The sequence below is a fragment of the Alligator sinensis genome, unplaced genomic scaffold, assembly GCF_000455745.1.
Source record: "Alligator sinensis unplaced genomic scaffold, ASM45574v1 scaffold301_2, whole genome shotgun sequence".
NCBI lineage: Eukaryota > Metazoa > Chordata > Crocodylia > Alligatoridae > Alligator > Alligator sinensis.
Window position 1 is genome coordinate 2,170,337 of NW_005841874.1, and position 17,519 is coordinate 2,187,855.

Sequence of the window (17,519 nt, forward strand, 5' to 3'; positions counted from 1 at the left end):
AAATGGTGAAATTTGTATAATTTGTATAAATGGCAAAATGTGCGTCAGTGCACAGAAAATGGAGATGGCACACTTTTGAACTAAAACACATAAAAAGTGTTTTAGTTCAAAAGTGCACCCCCGCCATTTTCTGTGCACTGATGCACATTTTGCTGTTTATAAAAATGCATGTGAGGCAGCACCAGACATGTCAGCTCACGTGTGGTTAATCGAGTCTGCTCCGAAGTGCTGCATCTCCAGCTCACTGGAGCAGACAAACGTGTATAAATGCCCTGAATTCCCTTGTCTCCAGCTTCTGCTTCTTGCCCCCGCTCATGGGAACAGGGCAACGCAGCAGGAGGTAGCCGGGTTGCCCATGCTGCACATGCAGCACGAAAAGGAGCATATATGTTTAGCGTAATGAACAGTAGGCATTTCTTCTTCTCTCCTACAACAAAATTAACAGCTGCAATGCTGTTAATTTGATAGCCAGAATGCAAGATGTACCTACTAAAACAATCTTCAACCTCCATCTTCTTCAATCACATGTTTAATATAATAACATATATACAGAGAGGTTAAAAAAAAAAAAGATTACTCACCAGATAATTCCCCCATAAAACAAGGAAAATAAGAAATAGAATACAATGGAGCCCCAGGTTACAAAATGGTTTATCCAAGTCCAGAAATGAGTCTCTAAAGCCATCTAAAAACACAAGCAGAACACATTAGCAATTTATATCTAAATAAACCACTTCTCTTCATTTACACAAAAAGCCACCATTGATTTAACATTATTAAATTTACTTTATTCTTTAACATCAACTCATTTTGAAAAGCCTGAAGCTGTAAAATGAAACTCCTAAGCCACGAGCAAAACTAACCACAAAAAATGGTCTACCCTAATTCCTGGAGAAATGTGAATTAAATATTCCTGTACTGATACAATTATGACATCCATTTGAAAGTATGCTAACTATTCGTCATGTGACTATTTCCCAAATGAGGGTAAGCTGTCTACTAACATACCTTAAATGTTACAGTTATAACCATAACTGTGAAGACCAAGGTACCAAAAGTCCAGTTTCCAAACATCTAAACAAAAGACAAAACAAAAGTCATTATAGAAAATCAGTTAATATCAATTGTAATAAAATCAGACCTTTCATAAATCTGTTCTAGTAATGAATCTACTCTTATAAGCATCCTGTGACTGATCACTAAGTACGGTAAGAAAAGCAAGGTTACGGCACAAACTACAGAGGGGAAAAAATATATCCTGTAAGAGTCCAGATTTACAGCACTAAAGAGGAATCTTCCTCCTTGGTTCAAAACACAAACCACCACAAATCTATAGTGGAAGATGAAATAAATTCAACAGTAAAATGAGGTGGAAGGAAAGTGAAGTCACCAATCAATTAATGCGTTAATATCCAACTAAACTGCATCTATCAGATGGCAGGTATTCCATTCAAAGTGAACATAACTGCTCAATAACAAACTTAAAACATTAAAGGGTATTTTAAAAAATGCAGCATCATTTGAGGGTTTCACATTTTCAAACAACAATCTGCAATTCAAAAATAATGGTGCTCTTATGCTTTTCAAGCAGCACATGACAGAAAAGACACTTTATTTCAAGGCTGACCATCTCAAAGTTTAATCTTATCACTCAAACACTTTGTGTCTACTGCTTTCTTCATTCCCTGTCCTCATATATGAAACTATCAGAACTCATAACAAGCTCTGCAGTGTTAAAATCCCAGCTCTAACAAGCAGAAATGGTGGGCTTGTCTCAACTGTGTACCTACATGCTGTACAAATATGTCACTCTTACTTTGCCTGCCTCCTCTGTTCTCATGAGCAAGCAGTGTGAAATTTAAGATGCTGGCCCAGAGCACTTAGATGTTGTACGACTGGCACACTAAATAGGTTTAGATGAAGTAAATTTCTTCTTCATCTACTTCTGGTAAATTTCAATACTGTTTCTAGGGTATCATTTACAAGGCAAGCGTGGAGACCACAGGGAAGAGAGGACATGGAGATAGATATGCAATAAAACTCATCCCCTTTGATAGTTTAATAAATCAATAAAGAAACTGGGATTAACGTGGCTGCAGCCCTTGTTAGAGAACTGACTTTCATTTTAAAAGAAGTGCGTGCATATCCCCACATTGCCATACTGCACATTTTCATGTTTTTTAGACAAGCAAGTAAAGTGGGTTTTCAGTGCGTTAACAATGAGACTGGCCTCAATGTGCAAGTTCAGTAGATAGTAGACCCTTGTTATTACTCAATGGCTTAAAAGCTAGTATGCCGATCAGTGTTTCAAAAAACAGTATACTAGTATTTAACTTGCAAACAAAAATTAAACCATTGCTATTACATGAATACCCCCTGAAAGAAAGCGTCTTAACTCATGCTACTCTACATGTTTGGTCAGCTGGAATATAAAATATGAACAGATTCTTGCAGCCATTTTATTTTTTAAAAAGAATGGATGCTGCATCCTTTGTGAAATACTGGATACAATATTTTGTATCACCTTCTCTTTTTCTAACAGAACTCTTACCATTTGCCTGTTAGGTTTCAATATCTGAAGACATGCACAGCGTGAAAAGGGGGAAAAAGAACTAAAAGATCACATTGAAGTACAGTGAAATGGTGCAAGGCAACTAAACCATAAACATATTTACGAATTCTACACCCTCTCTTATACCTTCTACTCTGCTTTGCTCCAAGAAGAAAAACCAGCATTAAGGACAAATTTATTCCTTGCCAGTCAAAATATTTAAGAGGCATAGGATTCTAGCAGACATTTATTTTTATATTAAAAACACTTAATAATTCATAGAGTAATAGGGTTGAAAAGGGCCCCAGGGGTGATCTGGTCCAAACCCCAGCACCAGTGCAGGAAAGCTACTCCTAAAGGACCCTTAAAATAAAAACAGACTTCAATTAACGCTGAAAATTAATGGTTTTTCACCTAACTGATTTTTCTTGCTATCATGAAGCTGCTAGCAGTCTAATACACTACCTATCATAGATATCCTACATGAGCACACTGTCTTGCCAGCTCCAGCAAGAATCCAGCACTAACGCAGACAGCCAAAATTTGACCTGCTCCATTTCGTGCTGTATTTAATTATGCTCCCATAATAAGCTTTTAGAAGACACTGAACTCATGCTCTGGATGTGATGAGCAATCAAAATAGACTATGAAAGCTCTGATTCTAACATGCCAATCTTTCAGCTAATTATATTTACGGAACTTAAAATAGCTAATTTACGTGCGATCAACACAAACCTGCTCCTTAAAACTCATATTTGCAAAACTGCTAGTCCAAATGTGCACAATATGTTCTGCTTTAAAACCTAACCATTTGTTATATTAAAGCGGTTTATTTTTTTTTTTTAGTACTGCAAAATTAAGCCACAGGTTTATTGTGGCTTAATACCAACAAGTCTGAATGAGACTGATTAGCTATCACACTGATAGTAAATTTAAGTGCCTTTACTATTAAAACAATTCAGCAAAAGCAAGGTTTCTCTGAATATACAAGCAGGAAGTCATGTTACAACAAAAGAAGAAACATATACAGCAGTTAGCAAAGCTCTTTAGCTCTGAGGCACAACTGCTTGATGGCTTAAACATCTCAAAAAGGGGATCGGCACCCTCACTAGCTGTATTGAACATTCACTTTTCAACAAGTACTCAAAGTTGCACTCAAGAGAGCAGGTAACACTGTTTTAAGACCTATTCAGCCTCCACAAGAGAAGACTGAGAGGGGATCTGGTGGCTGTCTATAAACTCACCAGGGGGAACCACCAGAAAATAGGTGAGGCTCTGTTCCCCCAGGGGGGGAACAAGGAATAACGGCCACAAACTGATTGAGAGCAGGTTCAGGCTTGATATCGGGAGGCATTACTTTACAGTTAGGGCTGCCAGGCTCTGGAATGGGCTCCTAAGGAAGGTGGAGCTCTCTTTTACCTTGGGGGTCTTCAAGAGGAGGTTGGATAGATATCTGGCTGGGGTATTATGATCCTAGCACTCGTTCCTGCCCAGGGCAGGGAGTCAGACTTGATCATCTGTTCAGGTCCCTTCCGACCCTAGAAACTATGAAACTCTCTGACTTTGACCACTGTCCATTCATTAGAAAAGAGATACTTTTTTGTTCAGAAAACTGGAGAAAGGTGGGCTCTTTCCATAAGACATCTACAGAAATAAGGGAACATTTGAAAATTCTTAAGCAGATGTCTTCTGCAAGCATGACTGCTGCAAATGGTAACTTTGCAGTTTGTTCTACTGAGGGCTGTGCTGCAATGGAGCGAATAGATTATGGCAGATATATAGAGAATATGGGACACAGTGACTAACCTGCCATCACTGGGAGCCTTCCTTTGGAAGTATCCAAACCCCCAAAACCCTTATGTTACAGAACCGAATTAAAAATGTATATCTCTAGAGAAGTTTACTTTTTGAAGCATTTATATAAAGGTAATGGTTGACAACCCCTCAAACCAAAATCATTCTTCTCTATATAACAGCATACAGGCAGGGGAAATGCATATTATTTCTGTGTTAGCCTAAATTGAGACTGCAATATAACCCACTAAACAGAAACAACAGCTTACATAGAATCTATGCTCATATATATTTTCATTACAGATTCTAAGACAAGCAGTCACCTTCACTGAAGTTATATATCACAGGGGAAAAAAATCCTTATACGATAACATATAGTCCTCTTGGCATTCACAATTTAACAATAAGGTGCGCAGACGAGAGTTGCACTGAAGTGAGGATAGCAGGTAATTAAATTGGGTGCTAAAATAAACAACTAGTCAATTAAACTGTACAATCCCTTGTAAATATATGTTGTACTTTGTGATTCTGAATCTTAGTTTCACAGAAGTAGCCACAACCATTAGCATTAAACATACTGTGAACTGCATGGTGTTGGAGGCATAGGAATAGTAAATTTCTATTGTAGGCCATGACACATTGACTGTGGGTTGATTACAGAGCACAGTTCCCTTCCCTTGTTTTTGTTGTGACAGCCAAAATACTAAAAAAACCCCCAAGAACTGATGTTAGGGGTTTGTTTAAAGATCATCCCATTCACAATATGTGAGGAAATTAAAAATGAGGAATGATGGCTGGAGCTCCTAACATTAAGTTAGGTGTGGGGACAATACCCCTTTAACTACAGACTCCCATCTCAGGGGAGGGCAAGCAGGGGATCTCAGCAACAGGCTTGGAGCAGATTTGGAGGTAAGAAGGGGTGCTGGGATTCTTTCAACAGGTGGAAACAATTAAAGAAGGAATGACAACCCTCACCATATGATTTACTGCCAAGTAGGTCTGAGATGAGTCAATAAACCTGTGGCTTAATTAAACTACAACCCCTTGCTTCCAATCTTTCTGGAGTTTTGAGGACAAATATATTGGTTCCCCATATCAAAATATATTCCACACCATACAAAAGGTTGCTAGATATTTTGGTACTGTTTAAGACACAAATGCTCATCCCAAATACCATATCTCATAACATACATAAGGTGGAAATCCAAGTATTTACTATAAAAACATACAGAAAAGCAGGACAGACTGCAGATGGAATCTGTAAAAAATGTTAAACTTTGAAGTTCCTGAAAGTGACCATTAGTAACCAAAAATTGTGAAGATCAAGGAATGCTATTGCTTTGACTTTACTATATATACTAAACAGTTTTTCTATGTTAACTTTTTTCTTGGTCTCTGGTTTGCATAGGAAAGAAATCTGTTATGCTATTAGTACATTTAAGAAATCAAAATACTTGTACTATAAAGTTCACGTTGGATACTGTGTTACATTAGCCATAACAAAAGCTACCGGGTTATATTAAAAATATATGTAAAGAAACAAGTGTGCAATACTGAGATAAAGAACTGAATCACTGCCTATTTTAGCTTTATAAGGGCAAAAAGAACTGGACACTAGCTACCTTAATTGGTTCAAGAAGTTCCAAACATCTTAGAGTTGTGGAACTGAGGAAACACTTTGGACAAACATAATTAATTTCATTTAGGTTTATTTTGGATTTTTTCTCTTTAAAAATCATAAAAAGAAATTTTGATCAAACGTATAATTTTTATGTGACTATCAAATGTACATATTGGAAAATTAATCTAGTTAAACAGCATATAAGTAAATGGTCTATGTTAATTAGTTTGCACAAACAAAACAGTAGTAATTAGATAGTGAATTCTGCATAAGGAAGAAAAATGTAGCAAATCAAAGAATCAGTGACAAATATTCTGAGGACTGTCCTCAAACTCTGGTTTTAAATATACCAAGTGTCAAGGTCCTTGTAAGTTGTCAAGAGAAACCAAAGTGCAACATCGCAGTTTTAAAAATTCAAAATATTGAGTTTTCTAAAAACAAATTCTGAGCCGAGCAAATAGCCATGAGCTCTCAACTGGATATCACTTACTTACTGCTCTTTGCTAAAAGAAAATGTTAGTCAAACAGAGCAGTGCACGTGCTGAAACCCCCCCCCCCCAGGTCTTTATGAACATTTGCTGTATGAAGGACTACTGTACAGGGCAAATCCTACATATCTAGAAAGTATACTGATTTTCAATAATTATTGTTAATTTTCAAGACGTTAAGTGTTTTACTACATTGGAAATAAGGTGACTAAAATCCTGTGTTATATGCAGGCATAAACTGATGAGAAATGATCATCATGTGATGATTTAGTAGACTCTATTCTCTTTAGCTTTATCAGTATTTTCCATTTTAAGCTCTTAAAGATATTAATAATGCGATAAAGGAAAAGCAGTTAAACACATTTTGCATTGATTTCATATACAAAGTCTTTTTAAAGTCTTGAAAAAAAAGGCTCTGGGTAAGTAATCTAACACATTCCATTTTATGGTCCTATATTGCAGTAATTTTTCTTGAAATTTTGCAGAATATTAAATAAATAAATAAAAATTACTGATTATATAGTGTTATGATTCCTGCGATATGTTTTACCTGGCCATTTCCCAGTAGAGAAGTGTCTTCCCCCATCAGAAGATATGAACCGTAAAAGAAAACAAATGCATGACAGAAGCCCAAGATGGTCCAATAAAGAAATGGTTTATAGCCCAGGTGGGCATTTTTACTGATGTCTCTGTGGAAATAAAATGGATATTTTAGATTTCAGACTGTCTTCATAAAACCAGCCAGTGAGCTAGTGATTTTGCATTTACTCAAAATAGCAACAATCATTCATTATTTAATGTAGCTGAGATGCATTTGTGTGTGTCCAAAGAGATAACAATTATTTCAATAATCAATTTGGGGAACCTTGAGACCCCTGATAGTATTAATCTCTGATGCATGCAAGGACCTTTAATTATTTTTATAAGAATGACCAAAAAAAGCCAATGGTATGTAAGAGGTCCAGGTTGGAATGGCTAAGGCTGACATTCCTAAAGAGGAAAGCCCTTGAGGTGGGAGAATTAAGAAAGATAAACCAGATCTCCTGACAACCATACCCTATGACTTTACTATTAAATCTTAGCTAACAGGAAACTTCTTTTAAATTTGTACTTATTTTCTAACTGATACTTGCATGCTGCCATAGCTTTGCTGAAACCCCTAATAAATATAAGTTGTCAATGTCTGCTGACTTTTGTGTTTTACTTTATATATGTATTAAACCCTCCCACCCCTACGCAAAAAAAAAAAAAAAAAAAAATCTGTTGTGATATGCTGTTCTGCTTAAAGGAACTGTAAGTGAGTTTGCTTTTAACTACTGTATATTTTTAGACCTCTTGTATGCAGCTGGGCATTAGAGGCTAATGAGAACAAACCCCATCCACAGCACCACAACTCCATAATGAGTCTGGTGTATATAGGGTGCAGTACCACAGCTTGTCACTTGGAGGACTTCTATTCCTACAACAGAGCACTGTTTTGGTACTTCCTTGTGACTCTGTTGCCCCAACCACTGTCCCATGTCTTCGTTTTGAAAATATGATCTACCTGCACCATGATTGCGTGTGTGTCTGTGGAAAGAAGTACAGGCCGACTATAGAAGAACATGTTCTTTTTCTCAACACGGGGCTGATGTATAAGATGTGGACAGAAACAAAAATATTTTTGACTGATCCGTAATAGTGATAACTGTATTTATTCAATTTCCCCCCCAAAGGCTGTTAATAAATTATATAGAATAACAAAATACTGGGTAAATTGAAGTGGATTCAGTAATTTTAGAACATTAGCAACATAACTCCTGACAGCACCAGTTTATTAGAAAATTTTACTGTTGACATATTCCTCCTCCTGCATTTAGTTAAAAAGGGATTACGTACCGATAGAGCGCTGGCTTGCTCTGTAATACATGCGGGTGCACATGCTGTTCAAAAAGACTGTAGACGAGGACAGGCAGGGAAGTGAAACAAATATTGTACAAAGTCAAGTACACACTGTCATACAGAGTCTGAAAATGGAAACACAGTTAATTATTTTGAGTAGTCTATAAAGAAATAGGCAAAATGACTTATAATAGAAAACATTTAATTAAGCATGGCAACAGCAATTACAAATCCACCTAAATTCACGTAAATGTACACCAATATTGAAAAAAAATCTATAATTATGTATGCATACAGAAAAAGTACTCCACTGCATGTCAAGTCATATACTTATTACTGTTTATACTACAAGTGCTTAGTCACTTTGGTAATGGATTGGGATGCCACTAGACTAGGTGCTATGTAAACACAGACTAGAGCATACAAAGTATGTCCTAGTTTGGATATTGCATTTGTGATCTGTTCTTCTTCCTGGGTATAACATAACATACTAGCATCATTCTTCAGGATCTTCAGTTACGGCAGGCACATCATTGATTTCCTAAATCAGACACGGAAGTAGAGAACTAGAAATCTCTTTTCCCGATTCCAGAGAAATAAAAAATAACTCTGCCTGTCTTGTTTAAACAAAAATTTGTAAAACTAAAAAACAGGAGTATACGTTTGTGAAGCAGGCACTAAATTGAAGCTTAAGTTTACACATAGGCTGGAAACAAACAGCAGAATCAAGGAAACAAGTGTAAAAGTGAAAAGTGGTACCTAGAATCTCGAGGTCTAATGCTATCTTACTTTGTAGAAGTTTGTATTGGCTATGATCTAGATGTTAAGAGATTGCTCGTGATTTTATTAAGAGTAAAAGTTACCGTTGTACTAGAATTGACACTGAAGATACTGCAGAGAAAACAACAGACTTCTCGGCCCAGTTTTCTAAGCTTCACTATTGGTGCATATTTGCACAGAAAGCCACTTTCTGGTAAAAAAGTTACATGGCCCAGAGCTATGAAAAACACTCAGATCCCCAAACTCTGCAATTGTTAATTCAAAAACATGGCTTAGTTTATTAAATTTACATCAGTAAAACAGAAATGACTTTACTGGATGGAAAACCAATGGTCCAGAGATTTAATGAAAATTTACCCTTGATAGGTACCTTGCTTTTGTATTAAAAATGAGGCTGGCTATGCTTATGGTGTTGTTTGTCCACTTGGAGTTGATCATTTCCACAGCACAAAATAGTTTTTCAGTGGCATGAGAAAAATCATGGACCAGAGTTTACAAACACCTTTAAAAAAGTCTAAACGTGAGATGCGTGTAGTAAAAGCACACAGAAAACAACAATAAAAGAAACCACTTTGTGACCCATATCCATTTCCCAGAAATAGCTGCAGCAAATGCATTTAAACACCAGAGCACAGAGTGCTCTGAGGGTGGAATCTGAGTCAAGGGAAGTGGGCTGGGAAGAGTATAATTTATATTCTCTTCATAGTTAAGATGTTTTCTTTAACCTAAATAAAAACTAAACAGCTGAGTTAAAGATGTCAGATTGCAAAGGGGAAAAAGAAAAACAGAATATCCAATATGTTGGCATTACCTATTCACACATGCACTGTGGCCAAGTAGTTGCCACATATAGATACTTATTTCAAAACAAGACATTTTTGAAGTGCCATATTAAGAGACAGATGCTCAAGGAAATGAAAGCACCACGAAATCATTTACTGTGTTTTTGCACGTCTGAAACAGTATTAAATCATGGGCTTATTGAATAACATGCAGTTTACACAAAAAAAATTCCCAAATTCTTGGTTGTCAAAACATATAGCAAAGTTCACGCATAAAATTTCCTACTGTTCTCTAGTAGCGCATCTTTCTTTTACTTGTATAAAGTCACTAATATTAAAAGGTGACTATTCCCCACTTCAAATGAAAATAATGATTTAAAATGAGTTATTTTTCCTCTCTTATGGATGCACACACAAGCACACGCACAGCAAGCACGTGTGTGTGTGTGTGTGTGTGTGTGTGTGTGTGTGTGTGTGTGTGTGTGTGTGTGCGCGTGCGTGTGCTTGTGTAGGTATGCAGCAGGGTTGGAGTGCTGCGTAGCAGTGATGATCCAGGAAACTCCAAGGGCAAAGATTTTTTGTGATATCTTACACTGGACCAAGTTGGGAGAACTGCCGGACAAATTTTCCAGAATCAATTACCCTTCCTCATTGTGGATGATGTCATCCTACACATGTACATCACAAGATGTGGCACATCTCATCCAGGGTACCAAATGCCCTCGTTGACACTATATGGGTGAAATTAGGTAGGAACTATCAGAATGAACTCTAGTAGAAAACACCTCCAAAAAGGAACAGAAATTCTTTACTCTACTGCACAGTAAAAAACTGGACTTAAAACAGACAGCAGGTTTATGGCTCATTACAACTTAACAAATACTGCCAATAATCTCCCTGCACAACACAGGTAATGGTAATAACTACCCCTTCCTGAATAGTCTTGCTCTGCCACCGACTAGGTTGCCTAGTCTACTGCACCTCTTTTGTCTTATAATGGCTTCTGATTACACCTCTTCACCCCTAGTTTATAGCCCCTCTTCATCCCTGCAAGCAGATTGTTTTCAGTGACGTGGAGTCTTCTTTTAGTTCAGCCTCCATTCACCTCTCTCTCAGAGGTGAGGAAGGGCACTTGATGCCCAAAAGCTTCTTCAACAGCTCTCCCAATTCTACAGTTGGTCCAAAAAGATGATAACACAAACATTATTTGCCTCTCTGTGCATAAAGGCTGTGCAAAGCTTCAGTCGCTGATTCGATTTGGCAGATTCGCCCAATTCAGCGGCCAAAATCCAAATCCAATCAGGAGACCCTTTAATCTCTTTGAATCGGAACCCTCTAAATCGATTAGGAGAGATTCGATGATTCGGACAGAGACACAGCTTTAAATGTTTTTTCTACATACCTCAAGATAGCAGGTGGCTCGTGAATGCTGAGATGCTGGGGTGGATGGAGCGTCCCACGGGAGCACCGGGGGGTGTGAGGGGGGGTCCCCAGCACACTTGGCAGCAGACCCAGAAGTGAACCAGAAGCACCAGTCCACTTCTGGGTCTGCCGTGGTGTGCGTGGGGGAACTCCCCCCTGAACCTCCCCCCCAGCTTGGCTACTGGTGCCTCCTGGGTCTGGGGAGGTACCTGGGGTCTCCCTGCAGCTGACTGCTGAGACAGAGTGCCACGTGGAGGGGGAGGGTCCTGCACACTCGGTGGCAGACCCAGAAGTGGACTGGAAGTATTTCCGGTCCACTTCCGGGTTAGCTGCTGAGCACACAGGGGAGGCAGTCACGTGCTCCTGTGGGACGCTGCATCTGCCCCATCATCTCAGCATTCATGAGCTGCACCTGGTACTTCAAGGTATGTAGAAAAACCATTTAAAGCTGTGTCTATGGCCGGATCAGCATCGAACCTTCAGATTCAGATTTGGCCAAATCGAATCAGGACAGTGATCTGAATCAAATCAGTGTCCCCGATTCGGGCCGAATCTGAATCGAATATGGCCCGTTTCGCACACCCCTAACATGCATACCTTTATATTTTTAAAACAGGGCAAAGAAATCACTCTTTTCCTCCCCACAGCTCTAGTGATTTAACACCAAGACATTCTTAAATAAAAGACATCTAGTACTTACTTGTTGTGAAAACAAACAGAAGAACTGATATAAAAACTGTGGTGTAATAAAGCACACATTCTGAAACACAAAAATGAAAGAGATGGTTAGCGATATGCTACAGACTACCCTGCCCTGAAAATAATGACAACTTGTATAAAGCTGATATGAAGAGCAAACTGTTCCATTTTTACTTTACAACGCAAAGTACTAATAAAACATCACCCTATAAACAGGTCTTATTTTTTGCTGGAAACTGATGAACCCACACAGGTTCAGTTTAATCACACCCATATAAGGATTTCTAATAGACCTGGCTGTAGCAACACAAAAGCTGTGCATATAAAGAAACCTTAAGTGAAAGATTTGAGGGGAAATTCTCTATTTTCCCCAGCTTGCTTTTTTCAGCATTTCATGTAGCCATTTCTACTCTTTACCCTTTAGAGGGTAAAATATGGCCCATGGGCTTGATTCAGCCCACCAACTGATTTTATCTGGTCCCTGGGCAGACAGTGGCACTGCTCCTGCTCTGCCTCCCACTCAGCCACCAGCCCCAGCCCAGCTGTGGGGGAGCGTGTGCATGTGTGCGCATGTGACCCCCAACAGCTCACCAAAACTTATTAAGTGCCCCTCCAGCCCATATAACTGCCCACCCCTGCTTTAGAAGCAGTGTCCTCTTTGTGTGGGACCTTCACGAGAGGAGTATGGAAAAAATCTTTCTTGAAAAATATATGCGATTAGAGGAGACTAATATTGGTTCAGCGGTATCAATGCCCAGAGTGAACTTCAGCATAGAAATATTTAATACACTATTTTGTGTTTAAACTTTAAAAACCATCTGAAATAAATTTCACGCAAGGACAAAAATTGCAGTTACTTCAAAGACCTGGGAATAGACTTACCTTATAAAAAAAGTACTGTACAAGGGTTGCTATTCTAATATAGTAAAAGTGGCCATGAACAAAAAGCAACTTTGAGAGGAATTTAAACCGTGCTATTGCATAGTCACTGTTTCTAACAGCTTGTCTTCCTTCTTTACCCATGATTCCTGTAAGATTTGGGAAACAAAAAAAGAAATTAGAGTAAATACTGCAGAAAAGTCAATGGAGTTGTAAGGCACAGCATCATAGTTATAAGCATCCAGTTTTTACAAGTACTTGGCAGCCAATGACTCCCATTTAAACATCTCAATTGTTACTTTTCTTTTGGTGACTACATCTGAAAACCATGAGTGACCGCCTAATTTTTGGCTCAGATTGTGATTGCTGAGCACTTTTTATTGATCTGAAGGGAATCTGCCTGAAAAAGTTTTTTCCATTTTTATTGCTTTGGCAATTCAGTGCTGTAGGGCAACTTCTTAGGTATCTGCAAAGGGGGAAACACAACTAGAAAATAGTAGAGAAGCAGCAATTTAAGAATTCCAGGGTTCCCCGTTCACATGTTTCAAAACAAAGGGCAAAGCAAAGCTATTACATCTGGAATGTAATTCTCCACTGTACAATGACAATGTTGTTAAAGGATACAGATAATGGAGAGCCCAGCAGGTCCTCTCCAAGCGGATTAGGAAAGTGAAAATACTTAGTAAAGAAAGTTTGCTACATTTTTGTCAGTTTGGGAACGAAATGTAGAAATAAAGAGAAATGAGGTGCAAAGCAAGAAAGCCAGGAAACGAGATTTTTGCTTACTTGAAACATGCCTTACAAAAGGCGACATCCATTTTGTATCCAGAAAAAGCTTGTTACAGTTCTTTTTGAACGGCAAGAGCCACCTTTTTAATTCATACAGAATACAAAAGAATGATCTGAAGGGAAAGTAACCGAGCTGCAGAAATGAGTACGGAAACAAGATGTGATTTTTCTGATGCAGCTTTTTGTCTTCCTTTCATTTTTATATATGAACAAGATGATTAGGCATTGCAACAGAGGTGCAATCTAGGAAAGAGATGAAATCACCTCCGAAATGAGCACTTTTTAGATAAGAGGTAGACAAGAACATATATATAGCAGCATTTAGTTGCAGGCAAGTCTAAACCTTAATACCTTTGGCTATTTATATATTGCAGAAATAGATGAGTGAAAAAAATGGACTGAAGTCTTTTTTTTTTTTGGTAAAGCTTTATTCTATTTTTGCAACATAAAACTAAAAGCCATTTTACATTTTTAGACTCTGCAGTAGGTATTGGGCAAAGACCTCTTTCAACAATGCGATTAATAAAAAAGGCACGCAAGAAGAATCATGAAAGATCATGAATTGACAGAGATCACCATTCTAAAGAAAGGAAGGTGAGAGCGCACCAGAGTAAGGATAATAGACTTCAGAAGAGCAGACTTCAGAAAACTCGAGAGAACTTGTGGGAAAGGTCCCTTGGGAAGATAACCTGATGGATAAAGGAGTGCAGGAGAGCTGGCAGTTACCCAGGGAGACTATATTAAATGTACAACAGCAAACTTCCTTGGTGCAAAGATGGAAAGCACGGCAGAAGACCTTTATAGCTGTATCAGCTCTTCAATGATTTGAAAAATCAAAAGGAATAATGCAAAGAAGTAGAAGCAAGGGCAAATAACCAAGGATAAATATAAAGTAGTTCAAGCATGTAGAGATAAAAATCAGAAATATTAAGGCAAAAAATGACTTTCAATTAGCAAGGGCCATAAACATCGAGACACTGAGTTTCTACTCTACTGCATCCAAGAAGAGCACAGAACAACTGCAGGTGCTTCTTCAGCCTGAAGAAGGGTGTTTGTACCCAAAAGCTTGCAAAAAATTTTTCTAACTATTTTAGTGGGTCTACTAAAATATATCAGATTTATCCAAAGAACCTCGCCTGCCTATAAACATTGAGAAATATTTTTATTAATATTTCAGAAATAAGGGGAGAACAAAGTGAACGACAGACCCACTTCTGAATAGGAAGAAAGAGCAAATAATGGATGATGCAATGAAGGCCGACTTCAACGCAGACATTATTCACTCTTCAAAAAAATTGTGGTAAGGGGATAAATACAGAAAGCCTGCACAAAAATAAATTAAAGAATTATTAGCTAGAATATACATGAACAAGTTGGCAAGGCCTGATAACTTCAAGACCAAGGGAGAATTTATCTGAAATAGCCCCTGAACCATTAGCAATTTTCTCCTAGAACTTAAGAGGACAGAGGTGGTCTCAGAAAACTGGAGAAGGACACACAATCCTGAAAACATGAGCCATGAGCAATGGATGAGGGGACTGGGTTTGTTTACACCAGAAGAGAAAAGGGGGGACAAAAATAACCGTCTTCCAGTATGCAAAATGTTCCTAAAGAGACGACAGTGATTAATTCTTCTCCATGGCTATGAGGGGAAAGACAAGAAGAAATTAACTTAATTTGCAGAAAAGAAGATTTAGTGTGAATATCAGATAAAGATTTCTAGCTGTTAAAGTGATGAAACACTAGACTGGGCTTACTATTGGTGGTGTTGAACCTCCTTCACTAGACATTTCTAAGAGCAGGTTAGACAAACCTCTGTTCGGGATGATCTGAGTAGACTCAATCCTGCCTTAGTGTAAGGGGCTGGACTAGAAAATCTCTAGGGGTCCTTTCCAGCCTTCTGTGATTCTTTTACATCAGTATGACTAAATGTACAATTAAATAAAGTTCAATGTACCAGATATGACAGATCTAATGGGAGAACATCAATCACCAACAAAATAAAATCAAGAAAAAATCAGCACAGCATTTTCAAGATGCCTCTACACACACAGCCTATCGTGTATTCAGCTATCGCGGGAGATAATAAAGAACTCTGATTCTGATGTACTGTATAACAGGCCCAAGCTTTTGATATGTAAACTGCTGTCTCAGAAGGCAAGCATTCAATGGTTTAAGGAATTCTGAGACAACGGGCGACTACATTGTTTTAAAAATAATGGAAAGACCGCTGTATTATCATTTGCAGAAGTAAAAATATTGGAAATTCAGCAGTTTGAAAACCACGAGTTGGGACTACCTTTGCAAACATTATAATGCTTCATTGAGAACACCAACTTAGAAAGATACGATTTACATGAATTGAATTCTAAAAAAGGTCAGTTACCGATGCCAACATGTGCTTCTTGTATCATGCTTACATCATTAGCACCATCACCAATGGCTAATGTTATAGGTTTCTCTGGCGATGTTTTTAACAGTCGTACCACCTGGAAAAAAAAGGGAGGAATCCTCTTAATTTATGTATTCAGGCTAGGAAGCGCTGTCACTAATTCCTGAACAGATTTGTTCTTTACCTATAAGCAGATGAAATCACTCATGAATCCTGTGTATCAGCATTTCTGGGCAACAGTATCTCTAGTATGTCATGTTAAGCGGAGCAAATATATAGCTCTGTTGAAAAGGCCTCTTGCTTTTGGCCACAACTGTTAGATTAACATCACAAATACCTGGTAGCAATTACATAGACCATGTGCCCCAAAATACAACAGCTCTTTTACTTCCAGTAGAAATAACCAAACAGCACATTCAGAGAAAGTTACCCTCAGCTTGCTTTCTGCAAAAGGTTTTTTGGAGACTATGAAAACAAACTCGTTCCTTTATCAGAATATATATTGTGTAGGACAGACAGACAAAAACATTATTCATGGAAGGATACTTCAGACAAAACAAAACTGTGTATGATATCGGTCACCCCAAATACCCTTAAGAAAAGTATTTTTTCCAACAAGAAAAAAAAAAGAAAGCCCAGAAAAATTTTCCACACTATTTCACAGGCTAACTGCTAAAAAACTTGAGTTAAAAAAAAAACCCAAACCAAAAACAAACCCACCAGCTGCTATCAAACAAAAAAAAATGGTATTTTATCACACAAAATGCATATGAACAGATTAGGACGAATATACACTCCCTATATCTAGTGAACAAAAAGGGAGTTGAAAATTCACTAAGAAAATATCTTATAGGTTGTAATGTTTCAAGATGAGATTTCAGGATTATGTGGAGTAAAATATATCAAGAAAAAAAATCTTATTTGGTAGACATGGGTAAATTTAACACAAAGCTAATTTCCTCAAATTCAGCTTCTTTGCAAATATCCTTTGACACCATTCTTACCCCAGCATGATGCCTAAAATGGTCCATTACAATATAATTCCCCCCTACAAAACAAAACACAACAAAATGCAAGACAAGAGTGCCTGGAGATGGTACAGCTCAAGAGATGTATTCACAGAAAACTGGTAAAATGTGGCATCAAGAAGGGCCAGAAGTAACCCAAGGATATACATATTTAAAACTCCTGGAGATTTCTGAAAAAAATCTTGACTCAAAACAGGAAATGGAAAAAGCCGGGGAAAATACCTCCCTAGGTCTTTTGGAGCAGCAGTGAGCAAAATGACAGAAATAATACATGGCCTGCACAGCACATTTCTATTTGACATTTTGCACTGGTATGAAGTTAATTTGCAGATTAAACTGTACACTAAGAAAATGGCCCCAAAGTACTTAGAAATAGAAAGCCTGACAGAAAAGGATCGGCAAGATCACTCTTT

General features: G+C 37.9%; 1 protein-coding gene across 1 annotated transcript in view; it reads right to left on the minus strand.

The window, feature by feature from the left end:
* The window catches only part of ATP11B (ATPase phospholipid transporting 11B (putative)), a 114,890-nt gene that overhangs the window by 19,994 nt on the left and 77,377 nt on the right, over positions 1 to 17,519 (minus strand). The window contains exons 21-27 of the mRNA XM_025195918.1: positions 16,073 to 16,175; positions 12,901 to 13,046; positions 12,020 to 12,079; positions 8,333 to 8,460; positions 7,005 to 7,143; positions 1,009 to 1,074; positions 582 to 685 (exon numbers count right to left, since the gene is read on the minus strand). Of these exons, the coding sequence (XP_025051703.1) occupies positions 582 to 685; positions 1,009 to 1,074; positions 7,005 to 7,143; positions 8,333 to 8,460; positions 12,020 to 12,079; positions 12,901 to 13,046; positions 16,073 to 16,175 (746 nt within the window). The remainder of the gene's footprint in view (positions 1 to 581; positions 686 to 1,008; positions 1,075 to 7,004; positions 7,144 to 8,332; positions 8,461 to 12,019; positions 12,080 to 12,900; positions 13,047 to 16,072; positions 16,176 to 17,519) is intronic.